Genomic DNA, 21,928 nt, shown 5'->3' with positions numbered 1-21,928 from the left:
ACATACACATAAGTACATATGTGTGTATGTGTGTATATGTCTGTGTATGTGTGTGTATGAGGAGAAAGTACCAAGAGATAATAGAAGACAAGGGCCCATATCTGCATGGCTGCACTGGGACTAAATCAGACAAACAGATGCACAATTCTTTAAGTGATCTAGGGCTTCTTAAACTTTTTCCATTTGTTACCCTTTCAGTGCTTCTTAAACTGTGAATCAAGATTTCATGTGGGTTAGTTAGAAGTTATAGCTTCTTGGGTGGGTGTGTATGTATGTGTGTGTGTGTATGTGTGTGTGTGTGTATACACATACATATGTATACATATATACATATATATACACATATATATACACAAACGTATATATTATATATATGTATATACCCATATGTGTATGTATGCATGCATGTGTGCACACATGTACACCTCACTTTTCTATTTCTGTGGAGGGCAGTCAATTAGGATATCCAATCTAACAATCATTTATTTTTTTCTTTATTTTTGTTCTTTTTTGGCTAGGCAATGGGGTTAAGTGACTTGCCCAGGGTCACACAGCTAGTAAATGTTATATGTCTGAGGCTGGATTTGAACTCAGGTCCTCCTGAATCCAGGGACGGTGCTTTATCGGCTGTGCCACCTAGCTGCTCCTCAACAATCATTTATTAAGTGCAAAGTGCCATCGTAGGCACTGGGTATTCAAGGATAAAATGAAGAAGAATTCCTACCCTCCAGAAGCTTACTTCCAACATCACAGATTCAGATAGAAATAAGCATCGCATCATATCCACTACTCTTTCTACATTTCTCTGACCTCCTAGCACCACCTTAAACCAAAGGGCAGGCCTGAGGACCATAGAGAGTTAATTACACAAACAATCATTACTCACGAAAACCCTGAGTGGCCAGATAGCTTTTTCAGTTTATCTCCATCCCACTACTGTGGTTTCTTGGCATGAGTACGTGAAGCCCTGGGCAAATGGACCCAGGCTAATCTGCATGGCTGGTTTATTGTGTACCTAGCAAGAGGGCCTGCTGTTTCTGTATCCTCTCACGTTCCCCCTGAAGGTCTTTGCTTGCCTTTTCTTCCAAGGCCTGGAGTTCCAGTTGGTGAGACTGATGCTGAATCTGGAAGGTGTGACTGTATTCTTTCTTTAGGCGCTCCTCAACCTCCTGCAGGCAAAGCAAAACAAGAGAGAGTTTCCTGACTAATGAAAAATGTTGGCAACCGCCCAGGATGGTAAAAGGGTTGGGTTGGGTTGAGTTTCTCCGGCATGTGTTAAGACTCTTAGTGAGAGACATGAGCAGCTGCTTGAACTCCAGGCTGGACAATTCCCTCTAACAGGGAACTTAAAGAATTGTGCATCTGTTTGTCTTAATTAGTCCCAATGCAGTCTTACAGATGTGGGCCTTTGTCTTCTATTATCTCTCGGTACTTTCTCATCATTATACCTCACTCATTCTCCTTCCAGGAGAGCAGAGAGCAGAGAAAACCCTACCATTTGTCAAAATGAGAGAAACCTTTCTGATTGCTGCAATTAGAAATATTGCATCCCCACTTCATCCCATGCACAGACAAAAGTGCTGAGGAGCACAGCCTTTCAGAGTGCTCCGTGGTCCTCCCTACCCAAAAATGGGGCTATTGGTGGCTTGTCACAAGGCACGCACCTGAAGTGCTTCCTCCATGGTTCTAGTTTGGGCTTGGCCACCATCCAGCTGTGACTTTTGACTTCTCATCCTGGACTCTTTCCATCATATCATACTGCCCCTCCATCTCTCCTCTAGAACCCAAACTAGTCAAACACAGAGGGGAGCAGCTGGGGGGGAGACTACCCTGACCCTTCCCTCCCACCTTTGTCCTTCATACCACAAGCAGCCCTGGTCCCAGGTGACCTCTAGCTTCTGAAGTTAAAATGGGCTCATTCAGTACCTAGAGAGGATAAACCTAATAGAAATAAAGGGATGTTACCACAAAAGGGGGATATAAGCTCAGGGAAACTGATCAACCCGAAGTTATGGGGCAAGCTGTGAATACAAATAGATTTTTTTCATATTAAGTCAATAAAGGACAGAACCACACCTGGTTATTCATTAAGGAGAACTAGGATATTAAAGGTATGCTCTGAGGTTAACCTCGAGGAGGAGAGCCCCAATATATCCCTGGGTGCCCTAACCCCAGAGCAAGACCCCTTGGCTAAAAGGCTCATGAGTCTGACCTAGAGCCGGGGTCCTTGTGTTATTACTGCCATGGAGACGTCACCTTCAGTTCTTGGTTTTTGGCGTCTTCCATGATCTTGAGGGCTTCTTGATGGGAGGCTTCCAGCTGGGCTTTAGCAGTCTGGCTCTGTCTGATATGATCTTGAAGTTCCCGAAGAAGCTTCTCCCGTTCTTTGTCAGACAATTGCTTCAGCTCTTGCAGATCCTCTCTGTAGTTATGGGCAGACTGCTCCAGAGCCTGCTTCATCTGGGAAATCTTCAAAGAACATGACCATTCACTCAGCACCCCCAGAGCTCTTACCCAGTGGTGGGGTAGGTTTTTGTGGTTGTTTTGTTTTGTAACAGTGGGTTTTTTTTGTCCTTTGGTTGTTTTTTCTTTACCCTAACCAAAGCTCCCTCTAGGGTTATGGTTCACTGGGAACCCTCTGTCTGGGAAAGTGCTATCATCATCTAACTTGAAGGGAGTGTGAAGAGAGCAAAAATAAGCAATCTTGGGAACAGATGGGCTAGTTTTCCAGTCCCAGCAGGGCTCTCAGGGACTGAGTGAGGTGGGCCAAGTGGAGTGAGTAAAGGTCTCCAGGAAGGGAGAGGGCAGTTGTATTGATTATAGTCGAGAAAAGGAATATTAAAGATGAGGCAAAAGGGTAAGTAGGTTGATACAGGGAGTGCTAAGAAGAGAGCTGATATGACAGCATGACACTGTATACAGAACACGTGGAGTCAAGAAGTCCGAAGTTCAAATTCTGCTTCAGATACTAGGTGTGTGACTCTGGTCAAGTCACTTGACTTTACTTAGACTCAGTGTCTTCATCCTTAAAGGGAGGAAAACCCTAGCTCCTGCCTTGCAGGTTTGTTGCAAGGATCAAATGAGATACTAACATTGCAAAGCATGCATAAGCATGTTGCAAAACTTAATAGCATTACAAGACCAGGGCCTTCCCAAGGTACCCCTCACATACGGAGGGCGTCCCATCATAGGAGCTCCACAGAAAGAAGACCTGGGTTTGAGAAGTGGGGGAGGAGTCATAACATCATAGCTTTAGCATTAGAAAGGACTTCAAAGGCCAACGAGTTCAATTCTCTCATTTTACAGATGAGGAAACTGAGGCAATAGAGTTTAAGTGACTTGCTCAGGAACATACAACTAGAAAATGTCTGAAGCAGAATTTGAACCCAGGTCTTCTGAACTCCAAGTACCTAGAGTCCTGGGAAGGACTCTAAATCCCTTCTAATTTTGTCCACTATTGCACGCTCCCTCTACCAGTAAAAGATGGAGGGAAAACAGGAATGTGTCAACCTAGGATAAAAAAGATGCAAAGCACTCCCCAACCCCTGCCCCCACGACATTTGTGAGCATAAAGAGCTGCATTTGTACCCAAGATGGGAAGACATAAATGAATGCCAGCTGGGAAATCCATAGCAATGGCCCCATTCTACCTGTGCTTCCAAACTGGCTCTCTGGTTCTGCCAATCTTCTGGCAAAGTCTGTGTTTGGGACGCCTCCTCTTTCAGGAGAGGGGGCTGTTTGTTATCTTTCCATCTGCAGGATCTTTCCAACCTTTAAAGATACAGGGATCAAATCGTGTATTAGTATAGAACCTCAGAATGAAATTCAGCAGATTGATGAAGTTTCTTCTATGGGCTATGTACTGTAGGAAGTACTAGGCATGAAGAGACAAGAGAAAAACAGTCCCTGCCCTCAAGGAGCTTACGTTCAAGGGGGCTGGGAGCAGGACAACAACAAGGTATTTATATAGCACTTTAAGTTCTGCAAAGCACTTTACATGTGTTAGCTCACTTGGTCCTCACAACCACCCTATGAGATGAGTGCCACTGCCCCCATTTTATAGATAAGGAAACTGAGGCACAGAAAGGTTAGGTGACATTCCTAGGGTCACACTGCTAGGAAGTATCGGAGACAGGGTTTGAGCTCAGGACCTCCTGACTCCACGCCCTGCATTCTATGCATTAGGTCACCATTAATATTAAATATATGTGTGTGAGTGTGTGTGTGTGTGTGTGTGTGTGTGTGTGTGTGTATGTGTGTACATAAAATATGTAAATAGCATACAGCATATACTATAGTCAATAGTACATAGTATTAATAGTATACTATATAAATAGCATATGGCAGCTAGGTGGTGCAGTAGGTAGAGTGCCAGGCCTGGAGTCAGGAGGACCTGAGTTCAGATGCGACCTCAGATACTTAGCAGGACAAAGGTAGCTCTTTGTCAGCTGGATAACAGGGCAGGCAGGCATGCAAGCTAGGACAGACTCTTCCAAGATTTGTCAAAAGAGATGACTATTACCCACTTCTCATGACTTAGGTACAAAAGAAACTCCCAGAGGGAAGCAAGAAAGCATTGTTAGGGACAAGGATTACAGAATCTTGGACAAGAAACTGTAGGCCATGGGGGCATGGGTGGTACTTTCATATTGCTGTCCATCAGTGGCAAGATATTCAGAAGGGACAAGCCCATGTTACACTCTTGGTCATATTGAGGATGAAGTGCCCTAAAACCGCTGGATCTTTTTCAGACAATTGCCCTAATAATCTTTTACTCCTTAGAGCTGCCCTACCACCTCCAGATCTGTATAGTGTCTCTGATACCGTCACTTAACAAACCCTCTTCCTTTTAAGTTCGTGCTATCCAACTGAGCATCAGGACGCTCCCAACTCTCTCCTGAGAAGCTTCAATTCTGCATCCCCAACTGTCTACTCAACATTTACACCTAGAATCTCTATTGGCGTTTCTTTGTAAATTTTCATTTTTATTCTGAACTTAAGGAACACCAAATAGAATGGGCATTTGAATGTACATAATAGAAAAAGCAGAGGGAAGAACTGTAATGAAACTGGGGGTCTCTGTTATGTGCACCTTCCTGTTAAGTATACACAATAAGATCAACCTCATAGCTTTTGACATTGTCTTGATTATGTGGCCTTTTTTCTCATCTTCCTTCTATTAAAAATTTCCTTTTTAAAATTGTAAACTTAATCATAGTACCATAGATTTAGAGCTGGAAGGGACCTTAGAGGCCAATGGATCCAACCCCCTTATTTTATAATTAAGGAAACTAAAGCTTAGATAGATTAAGTGATTTACATCACTAGAGTGCCCCACAGTTCCTGCTGACACTAGACTAGCTGCCCCACTATGGGCAACCCAGGCTCAACATGTCCAAAACAAATCTCAGTATCCATCCCTCTAAACCCACTCCTCCTCCTAAATTCCATATTTCTGTTGAAAGCTCCACCATTTTTCAAGGTTCAGAACTTCAGTCATCCTTGCCTCTTCCCTCTCGTTCACTCATCCATATCTAATCAGTTACCAAGCTTTATGGATTCCACCTTCTCAGCATCTCTAGAATCCATCCCCTTCTCTCAATTCATACCACAGTACATGACATATTGTCAACACTATATAAATATTAGGTGCTATTATTATTGTTGTTGTTAACTTATCTGTGAACATGTATCCTTGTAGTAGGACGTACATTCTTTGAGGGCTATCTCATTTTGATATTTCTATTCCCAGGTCCTAGCACCAGGCTTGGCACAGAATAGGTTCTAAATAACTACTAGCTGATGAACTGCAGGTTTTACCCAAGGTCACATGGTATTAGTGCATGTCAGAGTTGGAACTTGTAGCCATTTCCTGTCTATGGGGCTTCAAGACTCTGACTTCCGTTTATCATTACTCTACTACCAGGTGCTATGGTCTCTGAATTCTTGTTAAAAGAGTTAATTGTTTGGTGTGGCAGAAAGAGCCTTAAATTTACAAGCAGGGGATATGGGTTCAAATGCCATTTATCTATATAAACTTGAACTAGTAATTTAATATCTTTGGACCAAATTTTCATCAACTAAAATGAGGAAGTTAGACTAGACAATCTCTAAGGTTCCCTCTCATTTTAAATCCTAAGGTCTATGTATGACAGAGGAAAGGAGGAAGGGAAAGGGGAGTATTCTCTTTGTTGGAGAAGTAAAGAATCACAGTTATGTCAGGGAGAGAGCAGGTACTTGAAGATATGATAGTCCTTGCTCTCAGTAGCATTCATTTTGACACCCAGTCTTAGGCCAACCTGCACTGTTATATTGTTTCATATATTTCTTATTTCACCATTTAAACAGTAAGAGTTGAAGGGTGGGGGCCTCACAGACACATCCTTCTCAGATCCTCAAACAGTCTTTGTACAGAGGATGTTCCAGGAAATATTGTGGAATGGTAGCTTAGTGTGGTGATGGGGGAAAGCACATGGGACTTGAGCTGGAAAAACCAGGTTTTAATTCTGGTTCTAACATGGATCAGTCGTGTAGCCTTGAGGAAGCTGATTCACTTTGGACCCATAACCTCTCTGAGCCTCGATTTCCCCATCTGTGGTCAAATAACAATGACACTTATACTACCTCCTTTACAGGATTATTTTTGAGGAAAACACTATAAACCATAAAGTATCATATAAATATGAAGAATTATTAAAATACTCCACCCTAAACCCACCCCTTCTCCAAACTTTCCTAAGTCAGAGAACTATTCTCTTCCATTGTAGAGCTCTCATTTACTCAATTTGTTATAGTGAAAAGGATACTTGGGCCAAGTGCCCTCCTCTGTCACTTATTAGTAAGGTGATCATAAGCAACTTACTTGACCTCTGGGAGTCTTAATTTCCTCATCTGGAAAATCAGACCACCTCTGCTTATCTCACAGTAATGTTGTCAAGGCCAAAGGAAATGAAGTACATAAAGCACTTTATAACAAAGTGCTACCTGAAGGCAAACTGTTATCATTAGTCGTAATGGATGAGCCTCCTTTACCTTTCTTCCTCTTCTTTGGTGGTTTCTATTTCTACAGCTAATTGTTCTTGGCATTTTCTTCCCTCAGATGGTGTCTTAGAAAGTTCACTATGTTTGAAGCATTGTTCCTAAAACAACAAAGATAGGAAAAGGGGAAGGAAGAAAAAGAGAGGAAGGAAGGAAGGAAAGATAAAGGGAGGGAGGTGAGGAAGAAGAGAGAAAGAGAGAGAGAGAGAAGAGAGAGAGAGTCACTTTTTTCTTCTCCAACTTTTTTCTTATTCAGGCATTCCATTCCTCCTCTATGGAAAGGGGAAGGATGAGGGACCAAGACAGGGAAAGATCCATAGAATCTGAACTATCTGGACCAGGTCACAGTTATTTCTTTCTAACAGTAAGTGTATAAAGGCCATGATAAGAGGGGTAGAGAGATAGTAGAGAGTAGTATTGAGAGTACTAGATTTGGAGTTGGAAGACCCAGATTCAGGTCCCAGCTCTATCCCTTACTCTTTATGAGATTTTGGAAAGATCACAAGCTGTCTGGGTTTCTTTTTCCTCATCTGTCTAACAAAGGGCTTGGACTAGATGATTTCTAACTGCAAATATATATGAACTAGAGCTTTCGGCTCTGCATGGATAATTCTATGAACTCAAAGGAGCCTAACACACATTTAGCGAGTAGGTCATGAATTCCTAAAGGGCTAAAGCCCTGTTGTTATATTTTTGTATCCCGCCTTAGGGCCTAGCACCATAATGAGCCTGAAACAGGAGTTCAATGAGCACATTTGTACAGATGAGGAAACTGAAGCCCAATAGCCTTGCCTCTTTCATGTGTCTTTTTGATTACTTGTATGTAATTTTCTCTCATTTTAGAGTTCCAAAATTCAACTCAATTCAATTCAACAAGCATTTATTGAATACCTACTAGCTACTGTGCTATGGTCTCAGATATAAAGACAAAAATGAAGCTGCCCTCAAGGAGCTTACCTTCTACTGGGAGGAGCCCCAGTATGTACACAGATAAATATGTATCAAATACATACAGAATAAATACAAAGTAATTTAGCAGTGGAGAGCTGAAGCACAAACAAATGGGGAGATCAGGAAAGGCCTCCATAAGGATATGGCATCTGAGCTCGCTTTGGAGGCAGCTAAAGAGTGTATAAGGTGAATGCTAAGGAGGAGATTCCAAGCACAGGGGATGGGTTATATGAAGGCACAGGAGTTAGGAAATAGAATGCCATATATAGGGAATAGCAAGGAAGCCATTTTGGCTGAACCAGGCCTTAAATAGCATCAGGATATTGGTGTTAAAGAGTTGGTAGTAAGAAATTGCAAAAGAGATGGGGGTTAGAGAAACGTGGGTATATTTGTATGAACAAATGCAGAGTAGAGTGAGTAGAATGAGAACAATTTATATAATAATAACAACACTGTAAAAACTAACACTTTGAAAGATTTAAGATCTCTGAACCATATAAAATGACCTATCTGATTCCAGAAGACTGAATGCTACTCATTTCCTGAGAGAAGCATAATGGATTCATGATGCAGAATGGGATATGAATGACATAGACAATATGGGAATTTTTTTTTGTTTGACTATGAATATTTGTTACCCAGATTTTGTTTTTCATTTTAAAATAAGTGTAGGCAGGAGCAAGAGAACGTAAGGGCTTGTTAATTCAAAAACAAAAAGGAAACTGAAAAAAGAGAGATAGGCATTTATGTCTTGGGACAGATTAGGAACATAGAAAGTACTACACAATTTTCCAGATGTGATTTAGTTTAATCTCTTACTACCAACTCACATAAAGCAAAGGAGATTGATATAATTATTTGCACAGGAAAATCCAGTTAGATTAAAAATGCCTATTGGCCAAATTATGGTATGTAGCTAGAAACATAGTACTTTGAGTTAGTTCATCCACATATATATACCATGGTAGGGACTTAACAGAGAAAGAAGAGATTAAGAAGAAGTGGCAAGAATACACGAAAGATCTATACAAGAAAGATTTTAACATCACCAATAACCATGATGGTACGATTACTAATCTAGAGCCAGACAGCCTGGAGAATAAAGTCAAGAGGACCATTCTTAACAATAAGGCTAGTGAAGGTGATAGAATTCCAGCTAAGCTATTTAAAATTCTAAAAGATGATGGTGTTAAAGTGCTGTACTCAATATGCCAGCAAATTTGAAAAACTCAACAGTGGCCACTGGATTGGAAAAGATCAATTTAGGTCCTAATCCTAATGAAGGGCAATGCCAAGGAAGGTACAAAGTACCAAACAATTGTGCTTATTTCACATTCCAGCAAGGTTATGCTTCAGATTCTGCAAGCTAGGCTTTAGCAATATGTGAACCAAGAATTACCAGAAGAGCAGGCTAGTTTTTGAAGAGGCAGAGGAATGAGATAGCAAATTGCTAACATTTGCTGGATCATGGAGAGAGCAAGGAAGTTCCAGAGAAACATCTACTTCTGCTTCATTGACTACACTAAAAACTTTAATTGTGTGGATCACAACAAAATATAGCAAGTCTTCAAAGAGAATACCATATAATTTTACTTGTCTCCTGTAGGGGGGCCAAGAAGCAACAGTTAGAACTGAGTATGAAAGAACTGATTGGTTTAAGATGGGGAAAGTAGTATGTGAAGGCTGTATACTGTCCCCTTATTCATTTAACTTACAAGCAGAGTTTCACATCTTTAGGCTGGACAAATCAAAAGCTGGAATTAAGGTTGCTGGGAGAAATGTCAGCAATCTCAGATATGCAAATGATACCCCTCTGATGGCAGAAAGTGAAGAAGAATTAAGAAGCCTCTTGATGAGGGTGAAAGAGGAGAGTGTAAAAGCTGGCTTGAAGCTTAAAATAAAAAAAAAACTTGGCAACTGGTCCTTTCATTTCCTGGCAAACAGGGGGAGAAGAAAGGGAAGCAGTGTCAGATTTTATATTCTTGTACTCAAAGATCAATCAGACAGCAACTGCAGCCATGAAATTAAAAAAAAAAACCACTTGCTCCCTAGAAGGAAAGCTATGGCAAATCTGGACAGCATACTAAAAAGCAGAGACATCATCTATCAATGAAGATCCATATAGTCAAATTTATGCTTTTTCCAGTAGCCATGTGTGACTATGAGAGTTGGACTACAAGGAAAGCTGGGCACTGCAGAATCAATGCTTTCAAACTGTGGTGCTGGAGAAAACTTTTCAGAGTCCCTTGGACAGCAATGAAATCAAATCAATAGGTCTTAAGGAAATTAATTCAGGCTATTCATTGGAAGGTCAAATACTGAGGCTTAAATAAATACTTTGGCCACATAATGAAAAGATGGGACTCATTGGAGAACATCCTGATGTTGGCACAGATTGGAGGCAAAAGGAAAAAGGAGATGGCAGATGATGAGATGGATTGATAGTGTCATGGAAACAACAAAGATGAACCTGGATTAAAACTTGAACTTTGAGCAATAGTAGAAGATAGAAGGGTCTATGTTATGGTTAATGGGGTTATGAAGAGTCAGATACAACTGAACAACTCAACAACAACAAATGGATTACAAAGCCTTAGTGAACTTGGATGGAGGGAAAAATAACATCTTTATTTTCTTTCATTGAAATTTAATATTTCCTTCAATTATTCAAAAATGTTATTTGAAGAAGAGGTCTATAGGCTTCACCAGACTGCCAATGGGGGAACACATAGGACTGATGGTCATTTTGACCTTTGCAAAACTAGGTTTAACATCCCAGATGGTAATAAAGTCTTTGTCATCTGACATTGACCCCTGAAAGTCAACTGCCCACAAGATGGTAGCATTCCACAAAAGCTATGTATTAGCTTTGACTATATTCATGAAAAATCCACAAACACCCTATCCTGTATACCGGCAGAGCTGCTCTTTTAGTTCAAGGACTCATTGCTGACACTAAGAAAAAGGGGCTCATATTACCACTGTCAATGTCCCCTTTATTCAGGCAAGTTGTAAATCCTTAAGGAGGACAACTTGACCCTCTCCCCTAACCTCCTGGCTCACAGCTCCAACTGCCATTTGGACATCTAAAACTGGATGTCTCATAGACATTTTAAACTCAATGTGTCTAAATTGAATTTATCTTTCCCCCTAAACCCTCTCACCTTCCAAACTTCCATATTATTGTCCAAAGTACCACCCACTAGCAACCTAGGTGTCATCTTCAACCCCTCCCTCTCTAACCCCCCATACCAATTTGTTGCTAAGTCTCACCCCGCATGTCCAATGTGTTGCCAAGTCTTGGCAATATTGACCTTTGCAACATCTCTCAAATATGCCCCTTCTCCCCTTGGACACTGCACAGCTTGGTGCAGACCCTCATCAGTTCATACCTAGACCACTGCAGTAGTCTGCTGGTTGGTGTGCCTGCCACAAATCTCTCCCCACTCCACTCCATCCTCCACTCACCTGTCAAAATGATCTTCCTAAAGCATGGGTCTGACCATGTCACCACCCTGCCTTTTCCATAAAATCCAGTGACTCCCTATTGCCTCCAGGATCAAATATAAAATCCTGTTTGACAATCAAACCCCTTCATAACCTGGCCACCTGCTACCTTTCCAGTCTTCTTACACCTTACAAACCCCTCCCTTCCCCCCATGTACTCTGCAAACCACTTACACTGGTATTCTTGTTTTCCCTTAAACTAAGACACTCTTTGTCTCACCTCCAGGATTTTCACTGGCTATCCCTCATGTCTAGAATACTCTCCTTCCTCCCCTCCACCTCCTGGCTTTCTTCCTTGGCTTCCCTAAAGACCCAGCTAAAATCTCACCTTCTACAGGAAGCCTTTCTCCAACACCCTCAATTCTAGTGCCCTATTGATTATTTCCCGTATATAGCTTGTTTATAAATACTTGGTTGTTAGTTATCTCCCCCATTAAACTGTGAGCTCCTGGAGATCAGGGACCACCTTTTGGCTTTCTTTGTTTCTCTCATCACTAGCACAATGCCTGGCACATAGTAGGCACTTAAGAAATGCTTATTGACTGATAAACTCTGAGGTATGGCAAATGTGATGATTTAGGGAGGGGAAGTAGTGGTGGAATAGAAGGACTATAGCAACTAGGCAATAATTCAGTGAAACAGCAAGGGATGGAGGAGGAGGTCATTTTACCAGTAGATACTGAGGAAATCCTTGGAGACTACAATACATACAAACATACAAACCTTCCCATGGCTCCTCTGTGTATATCTTGTTTGTACACATTCTTTTGTAAGTTGTGTTCCCAGTTTGGAATGGAATGGAATGGAAGCTCCTCAAGGGCAGGGACCTTGATTTTGCTTTTTGTATCTCCAGGGCTTAATACAGTGCCTGGGGTATACTAAGTAATTAATAATTTGCTTATTAATTAACTGACCAATGGAAGGGGAAAGTAGAGTTGGTCCTTGCTACCTGGATGCAGTTCCCTCTTTGCCCTAAAGATAAACTCTTTAAGTTGCCCCTTTAGTGAAACTATTTCCTTCTCAAGACTGCTCACAATAATTACTTAACCTTATTTTACCTGAGGGAGCTGGTGGCAGTTAGAAGTGGTGTCAACTCAAATAGGTACAGATCCCTCTAGGCTGCATGTTGACTTAGAAATCACAAATTAACAATACCTATGTTACATTATATTTTATTTTTGTTAAATGTTTCCCAATTAAACTTTAATCTGGCAGCTAGATGGTGCAGTGGATAGAGCACCGGCCCTGGATTTAGGAGGACCTGAGTTCAAATCTGGCCTCACACACATAACACTTACTAGCTGTGTGACCCTGGGCAAGTCACTTAACCACGTTGCCTAACCAAAAAAAACCCCAAAAAAACCCCAAAACTTTAATCTGGTTTAGACCACAAGTTTGAAACCTAGGGCACAGAAAGCTGGACCTAAAGTCAGGAAGACTTGACTTCAAATTTGGCCTGACACTTACTAGCTGTTTGACCTTGGGCAAGTCACTTTGCCTCTGTATGCCTCAGTTTCCTCAACTGCAAAAGGTGAAATAATGATAGCACCCACCTCCCAAGTTTGTTGTGAGGATCAAATGAGATAATATTTGTAAAAAAGCACTTAGCACAGTACCTGACACATAGTAGGTCCTACACTGTATAAATGTTTATTCCCTTTCATCTGCATAATTATGTTGAGGTAGGAATGGGCTCCTAGTGTCTACCTATGCATAAATCCCCATACTCCAACTGGGCCAGAACTTTTAAGATTCCATTCTTTAACTTTGATCTTTAGAGCTGCCAAGGTAATGCTTTTTCCAAACACCAAGAAGGGGTGGGGAGGCGGAGGGAGAGAAGAGAAAAGACAAAAGCAGCTCTGTGAAATTAAAATCAGAACCTTTCTGATGTGAAAATTGTCTGCACCTCAGTGACTTGCTTTCATTTTGAATCTAATTTGCAAATATGCAGTTTCTGCCTCTTTCTCTTTACCAAAATTTGGGCTAGAAAATGAAGAGGAAGAGAGGAATTAGGACCTCTATGCAGAAGGAAATTTCCATTCTGAAATCATAGTGAGAGTTGCCTATACTAATGATAAATGGCTACAGTTTGGCAAGTCAAACCCTCAGCCCCTCTTGAGTATTACAACTCAGTTAAGATCGTTGAGGATCATTTCACTTTTGTCTTTGTAGCCCCAGTATCTGGTACGTGGTAGGTGATGGTCAGGACTGGACCTGTGATTTCAGTGGTATAGGGAACTTGTGGAAATGCCTTCTACCAATGCAGGTCATGACTTTCTCTTCAACTTTTATAGAGACCTGTCTAGACACATCGAAAGGTTAAGGGAATGGTCCAGGGTCACACAGCCACTGTATTAAAGGCAGGATTTGAACACAGGTCTTCCTATCTTTGAGGCCAGCTCTCTATCCACAAGTTTCCTTTTGGTACATAATACTCAATAAATGCTTATTGATTGGTTAAATTCAACTCAACTTAAATGAATTTGGCACATTTATTAAGCACCTCCTCTGTGCAGCATGCTGAACAACGAGGATTGTTGCTGTCGTTGAGCTGTTTCAGTGTGTCTGACACTTCATGATCCCATTTGGGGTTTTCTTGGCAGAGATGCTGGAGTGGTTTGCCATTTCCTTCTCCAGCTCATTTTACAGATGAGGAAACTGAGGCAAACAGGGTGAAGTGACTTGCCTGAATGATGGGGATACAGAGGTGAAAAACAATTCAGACCCCCACCTTACACATCCAGTAAGAGAATAAGACATGTACACACATGATATGACATGTTACTATGATATATGTTTACATAGATATATAGATATATGCACAGTAGATATTACAGAGAATAACCTGAAAGATTCAAAGAGGAAGGATCACTTCTAGTTCAGGAATCAGGGAAGACTTCATATTGAACCTAGAACAAGGAGGATCAATTTTTTTTGTTTGTTTTGTTTTTCAGTTAGTCAATTGGGGTTAAGTGACTTGCCCAGAGTCACACAGCTACTAAGTGTCAAGTGTCTGAGGCTGAATTTGAGCTCAGGTCCTCTTGACTCCAAGGCTGGAGCTTTATCCCACTGTGCCACCTAGCTGCCCCAAGGAAGACCAGTTTTGACACATGTCATTGTCTTTACGGGCATCACTGAAACTTGGTGGGAGGCAACTCATGCTTAAATTATAGTGATGGAAGGGCGTGCCTTGTTCCAAAGGAACAGGTTGGATAAAAAGGGTGGCAGATTATCACTATACATCAAGAAGATACAAACCTCTTTGGAAATCCACAACCTGGGAGGTGGGGGAAGCAAGACGAAGAGTATTTAGAAGAATAAAAAATGAAAAAGAAATGAGAATAATTTGGTGAAGGTATAATATTATTCACTAACCCAGGAAAAAAAAATGGATAAGGTTCTGATAGATAATGAAGCTGACAAAGAGGTATTGATGAACAAATTAAACAACATTTATTACGAGCATTTATTAGATGTAATGAGGATTTTCAATGACCTAAGAGATCATGTGAAGAGTTGATCTGGAGCCTGAGGAACCCGAGTTTGAATTCTGGTTCTATCTACCATTTTTTTTACTACCTATATAACCATGGGTACCTCACAACCTCTCTGGGCCTCAGTTTCCTTATATATAAAATATCAGGATTATATTAGAAGATCTCTAAGCCCCCTTCCAATCCTAAATATATGACCTTACGAACCATTCCTTACAAAAAGATAAACAAAATACTGTATCTAATAAATTATTGACTCGTCTTGATGACCATTCATCTTTCATAAAGTAGAAACTGATAAGAGGAACTGTATTTAGAAAGGTCAATGCTTGTTAATTAGAGGTGCTATAAGTAAGGAAAACATTAAAAATATATATCGAAACCAATAATGCCCTAATTATCTCAAGTGACTATGAAACTCACAGGCAAACTCTTTGCCCATAAGATGGCTCTGTGAGTCACCTGGTTATAAATATGCATTCTAGATAATCCTGTGCAGATAGGATGGTAAAAATGAAGCACAAAAATAGGAGTGAATGACTTTGATAGACTTAGCTCTTCTCAGCAATGCAAGGATCTTAGACAACTTCAAAAGACTCACGATGGAAAATGCTATCCACATCCAGAGAAAGAACTTGCAGATGGAAGCATGCTATTTGCCCTCCTTTTCTTTTGCTGTTTTGTTTTGTTTCTTCTTTCTTGTAGTTCCTCCCATTAGCTCTAATTCTTCTTTACATCATGACTAATGTGAAAATGTTTGATATGAATTTATTAGTACAGCCTATATCAGATTGCATGCCCTCTTGGGAAGGAGGAGGGGAGGGAGGGAGAGAAAATTTAAAACTCAAAATTTTATCAAAGCAAATGCTGAAAATTAAAAATAAATAAATTTTTTATTTAAAAAAATAGGAGTACAGAGATGCTGCTGTTTAAAGATCTAAGTGATTTATAGATATAACCAGACATGGATTTCAGAAGCAAAAATGAAAACTTAAAGAAGTTTGTTCAATCAAATGATTGATTTTTGCCTTCATTTCTCACGTGGGTATTTTTGTTATAAGAAAGCCAAGGGGCCTTCAAAGAGAAGGGTTTAAAAAACATAGTAAAACCAAAAAAAAAAAAAAAGCTAATCAAGTTCCCTTTGGAAAGCCCTGAGTCCTCTTCTCCTTTGTAACTTCCACCTCTGGCTCTTATGGTTCCAGAGCACATTTGAAAATCAGCTGTGACATTAAAGAACCATGAGTTACCATAGGGGGAAAAACCCCAATTGCATGATATTCTTATTGGTGATTCATGGGACACAGACTGGTTTTCTTTATATCTGAAAAATAAATATTTAATAGATAAAGTACTTTTAAAAAAAATCCAGGATGGCTACAGTCAGAATTATGGAATCACGAAGATGAAGCAAACCTCTGAGAAGTCACTGAATTGATCCCAATTATTCCACACAGGACTACTCTGATACTATAGTCAAATTTCCAAATGTTCCTTGAACAAATTTTAAGTCTGTGGAAGATAATCTATATGATTTGATGTATTAGGTCACTTTCTTGGTGATCACTAAATTAAAACCTGCCCAGGTTGGCCAGACAGATATAAGAATAGCATGAACATTAACATGAGTTGAAGTGCCTAGGGGAATAATCATAACTCAAATGCGCATGGTATTGGTTTTGAATCTTTGCTCAGTCACTAACTATGTGATCTTGGGCAAGTCATTTAATTTATTTGCACCTCAGTTTCCTCATCTGTAATCTAATTCTAAATCTATGATTCTACCATTCACTGCAAATGCCTTGTAGATATTTCATTAGCAAAGGGAGAGGAAAGGAGTGAAGAAGACAGAGAGAAAGAGGAAGAGAGAGAACTGTTAACTTGTATTGCTACTATTTCCGGGACTTCACCAAACTCATCCTGCACCACTCATTGTTCTGAACACTAGTTCTGGGCTTCCTCCTTGATTAAACTACTATAGGGATTTCTGACCCTTTTACTTCTAATTTCCTCTTGATAAAGAGTCAGCATTTAAGCAGATAGAGAGCTGGCCTCATAGCCAGGAAGACCTGGGTTCAAGTCCCACCTCTGACACATTCTCGCTGTGTGACCCTGGCCAAGTTTCTTAACCTCTCAGGACTCTCCTCCTCCCCCCCCCCATTCCCCAATCCCAGGCAATTCTCTAGGACTATAAAAGTTGCAAGTGCCCATCTGCCCAGCTGAGGAAGTCCCTCACATCCTTACATCAATGAAATCACAAGTCTAGTTAAAAATAAATTGTACCATGTGACCTGACAACCAATTATATCAGTAAGCATTTATTGAACATCTACATGTATGTGTCAGAAGCTGTGCTAAACAATAGGGGATACAAGATAAAAATGAAAGTTTCTGCCCAAAGGGAGTTTATATTCTATCAAGGGAAACAAAGTAACCTTCCCTCTTTCCTCAGAGTTCCAGATGGTCTCAAATAACCACTTTTTCCTTTGTAAATTTTATGGTATGTGTTTGGATTTTACCTCTTTGGGAGCTCTTGGGTCTGTGACTAAAAAATGAAATCTGATATAAGGATACTAGCTGTATGATCTTACCTTCTCTGGGATTCAGTATTTTCACTTGTAAGACAGACTAGTAGATTTTTGTGGTCCCCTTTCTTACTTTAACCCCTGAGAATTTCACAGAAAGGATGAATAGAATGTTTGAATTGTTCCCCAAGTATGTGTAAGTCATGAGAAGCATAGTGGATAGACTCAGAGGGCCTGAGAGTCAAGATGACCCGAATTAAATCCTCTCTCAGACAATTTCCAGTTGTGTAACCAAGGACAAATTACGTAATCTCTTAATGCCTTAGACAACTGTCTAAGACTACGGGTTACTGGCAGGTGACCATTTGCCTTAGCAGATGAAATTTTCATTCTGGGAATTCCACATTGAGAATTTCCAATACCAATAAAATCACCCCTCTTTTCACAACCCCTCCCCCCCAAAAAAAACATGTAAATCACACAATTTTAGACTTGGAAGTGGCATTAGAGATCATTTAGCACAACCTCTTCACTTTATGAAAGAGAAACTAAAGTCCAAAAAGGTTCAATAGTTGGAAAGTCACGAAGCAAATGGTGGGCCTAAGACTAGAATGTAATGGATGACTGAGAACTGGTTATACTCCAGCTTGGAAAACAACCAAATCATGATTGTTCGTATGATTTTACATGTATGATGGATATCATACTGCTTGCTTTCTTAATGGGTAGGGGAGGGGATGGAGGATAGGAGAGAATTTGGAATTCAAAATTTAAAAGTGGATGTTAAAAAAACAGAGAGAAGCAATCAAAGAAGAAGGCTTTAGCAGTCTTATTTCCTCAGATATGTAGTTCAAGGGAAAGAGGCCTAGATCTGAAATCAGAGGACTCAGTTTCACATCCCAGATTCACTACTCATTCTCGCTGTAACCATAGGCAAGTCACTTCAACTTGCTGGGCCTCTGATTCCCCGCTAGTAAAATGAAGGAGTTGGACTAGATGACTTCTAAGGTCCCTTCCAACCTTAAATTGATGATCTATCTCCTAAAGCCCCTAGAAGCAGCCTGATCTTCCCTCTTCTGCTATTTATTTAGCATTTTTTTTTTTTTGGTGAGGCAATTGAGGTTAAGTGACTTGCCCAGAGTCACACAGCTAGGAGTGTTATGTGTCTGAGGCCAAATTTGAACTCAGGTCCTTCTGACTCCAGGCCCATGCTCTATCCACTGCGCCACCTAGCTGCCCCTATTTAGCAATTCTTTAAAAAAAAAAAATTCTGAACTTAACCAACAGCAAATAAAATGTGCATTTCCATATACAAAGTAGAACAGAAGAAGATTCTACATAAAACCTTGACTCTCTGTGTTTCCCTCTGGCCTTCTGTTCTCTTCTGTGCATTAAAAAATGTTTCTGTGACCCTCTTTTCTTTCTTTTTTTTTTTGTTAACCCCATCGGTAGCTCTGTTCTTCCTCCTATCCTCACTCTCTCTAAAATTAAAGAAAAGAAAAACAAAATTACTGTACTTGTTCCGAGATTCTTTTGGAATTACACCAAGCCCTCAGTAAAAATAACTTTGAGGTACTTTGTGTTGATCCTGTGTTCTCTGCATCAGATTATAATAATCTGTTTCAGGTTCCCTGGGGTAGGTGTCCTGCTCTTGGATTCCCACGGGCTCTTTCGTCTGTGGAATGAAGCCTGAAATATTAATAGTGTGAGGACTATTAACAACACCCCTTCACACTCCCTTCAAACCAACACACCCAAACGATGCCTTTGATAGCTCAGGGACACGGCTGTTGGTTGTTGTTGTCTTTATTTTTAAAACTGAGCCCAAGTTAGAAAGAGCTTAACTCTTCATCTTCCAGGCATAAGCTCTATAAATAATCATGTCATGTCAGTAGGTATTCAGGGTTGAGGAAAGGAAAGATTCAGACATTTGCAGGTTCAGTTGACAAACATTCCAAAAGGGGCCATATGTGTGACCTTAATATAGGATGCAGGACATCACAGTGGCTAGGGTACTGGACTTGGAGTAAGGAGGGCTTGACTTTCACATCTCACCTTGGACAGTTACTAGCTCTGCGATCCCAAGACTTCTCTAAGCCTTAGTTTCCTCATCTGTAAAATTGGGATAATGATAAATTGTGGTACTTACCTCCCAGAGTCTTTATGAGGCTTCTCAAATGAGAGCATTCGGCCAAAAGTAACATTCAGTTGTCTATAATCATGTCCAATTCTTTGTGATCCTATTTGGGGTTATCTCGGCAAAGATACTGGAATGGTTTGCCATGTCCTTCTCCAGCTCATTTTACAGATGAGGAAACTGAGGCAAACAGAGTTAAGTGATTTAACAAGGATCACATAGCTAGTAAGTGTCTGAGTCCAAATCTGAACTCAGGAAGATGAATCTTCCTGACTCCAGGCCCACAGCTCTAGGCACTGCACCATCTAGTTGCCCTGGCAAAAGTAAAGCACTACATAATATCTGTTATTATCACCATCATTGTAATTATCTAGTGATGAATTTAACTGATCCCCAAATGGCAACACAGAGGCACATACATGGTGATTGTTGGCAGGATGCAACACATTACAAAGAAAAGATTGTGCTTGAGAAGAGTCCTCAAAGAAAACATCTGAGTGGAAAAAAAAAAAAAGATGGTGTAGGTCATGTTTCCAAATGGAAGGATAATTGATGCATAGGCCTGCATTCCACTGGTATCATTCCAATGTCAGGAGAATGACAGAGAGGAAGACCACCCCCAGCACTGTGGGTGGCAAACAAAAGGACTAGGATGTCATCAGATGTCAGGAAATGCAGTAAAGAGATTTTTATCAATGCCAACATGAATTGAGTAGGAGGGGCAGGTATGGAAAGGCTAGCATCTGCACGGTAATAGAGAACATCTGTAACTGATGGGGACACAGACTCCTTGGAACATTGGGTTTAACTGACTATCGGGAGGACCCTTAGATTATAAATAGACACCCTGACAGTTTCAGAGATATCTGGGAAGACATGTGTGAAGTGATACAGACTGAAATGAACAGAGCCCAGGAAACTATTAGTACAGTAACAACAATGTTGTAAAGAGAAACAATTCCAAAGTCACTTTAGAAACGATCAATGTAATGATCAGCCACAGTTCTAGAGGACCAATGATGAAGCATATTGTCCATCTCCTGATCAGGAGGTGATAGATTCAAGGTGTAGAGACATATACTGGGTGACCCCAAAGTCCTAGTGCTATTTTAAGTTCTAATAGCTTAAATATTTTTTCCTTAAATAAAAGGTTTACTCACTTGGGGGGAGTGAGAACTTTGTCAAATAAACCAAAGCTCATGTTATCATCAAAGTCTTTGGACTTGTCCTTCTTCTCTGCAGCAGTGGGGACAGCCCCCTTTTACTCCCCACATCTACCCCCAGCAGCTGGAGATGCAGAGCCAGCACTGGCCAGTGGTGTTATGTCATACCACAAAGATTGGAGAGGCAGCAAGGGATAGTGAAGAGTGCTAGACCTGAAGTCAAATGACCTAGGTTCCAATCTCCACGCCCTGCAGTCATTAGCTTTATGAACATGAGTAAGGTACATAACTTATCTGAGTTTCAGTTTCCTTGTTTATAAGATAGGGTCATCACATTTAAACTTAGACGTCACAGGGCTATTACAAGGAACCTCAAAAGGGTATGTATGGACTAGCTGGCCCAAGAGACATCAGAGTGGGAATGTTTGGAATTTAGACTAATTGTATTGACCAGTTATGTTTCTGGAGAAATAAGAGATCATAGGTTTAGAGATGCAATGGTGTTACCGCTGGACCTCAGTGAGCTTTATCTTCATTATTTATTGTTCTATTTAGGAGAAAAGTTTGAGTACAAATACTGCCTTTCTAAAGCACAAAGTAAAAAACTGGATTTGGAGTCAGGAACTGGATTTGAATATTAGCTCCTCCTCCATCATCATCATCATCATCATCATCATCATCATCATCACCACCATCGTTATCATTTAGATAGCACTTCAGGTTTGCAAAGCACTTTACAAATATTATCTCATCTTACAGATGAGGTCACTGAAGTCCAGAGGGGAGAAAATTATTTTCCCAAGGTCACACAGGCAGTAAGAGACAGAGCAAGGACTAGAACTCAAGTTCTCTGCAAATTCTGAGCTCTTTCCACTGTGCTACACTGTTTTTTTGTGACGATGAAGGATGCTTCCCTCTTCTCAGTAGAGAGCTGAGGGACAACAGGTACAGAATAGTGTTGCTCTGATGGTTGAGTTTTGCTTAAATATGTCTTCTTTACCATGGAGAATTTAATGGGCAGGTATATTAGAAAATGATGGTGGTTTAAAGAAGCAGCAATAATTTTCATAAGAAAATGATTTTGAGGATGTTCGGAACCAGAGAGCTGTCTCCCCT

The 21,928-nt window shown here is 40.5% G+C and overlaps 1 protein-coding gene across 1 annotated transcript in view; it reads right to left on the bottom strand.

The window, feature by feature from the left end:
- FAM184B (family with sequence similarity 184 member B) overlaps nucleotides 1-21,928 on the bottom strand; it is a 114,655-nt gene that overhangs the window by 16,239 nt on the left and 76,488 nt on the right. The window contains exons 7-10 of the mRNA XM_020992690.2: nucleotides 7,033-7,139; nucleotides 3,651-3,771; nucleotides 2,257-2,469; nucleotides 1,016-1,169 (exon numbers count right to left, since the gene is read on the bottom strand). Coding sequence (XP_020848349.1) covers nucleotides 1,016-1,169; nucleotides 2,257-2,469; nucleotides 3,651-3,771; nucleotides 7,033-7,139 — 595 coding nt within the window. The remainder of the gene's footprint in view (nucleotides 1-1,015; nucleotides 1,170-2,256; nucleotides 2,470-3,650; nucleotides 3,772-7,032; nucleotides 7,140-21,928) is intronic.

This window comes from Phascolarctos cinereus, unplaced genomic scaffold (genome assembly GCF_003287225.1).
Source record: "Phascolarctos cinereus isolate Bilbo 61053 unplaced genomic scaffold, phaCin_HiC Scaffold_9;HRSCAF=440, whole genome shotgun sequence".
NCBI classification, from domain to species: domain Eukaryota; kingdom Metazoa; phylum Chordata; class Mammalia; order Diprotodontia; family Phascolarctidae; genus Phascolarctos; species Phascolarctos cinereus.
This window is presented reverse-complemented; position numbering and strand designations above follow the sequence as displayed.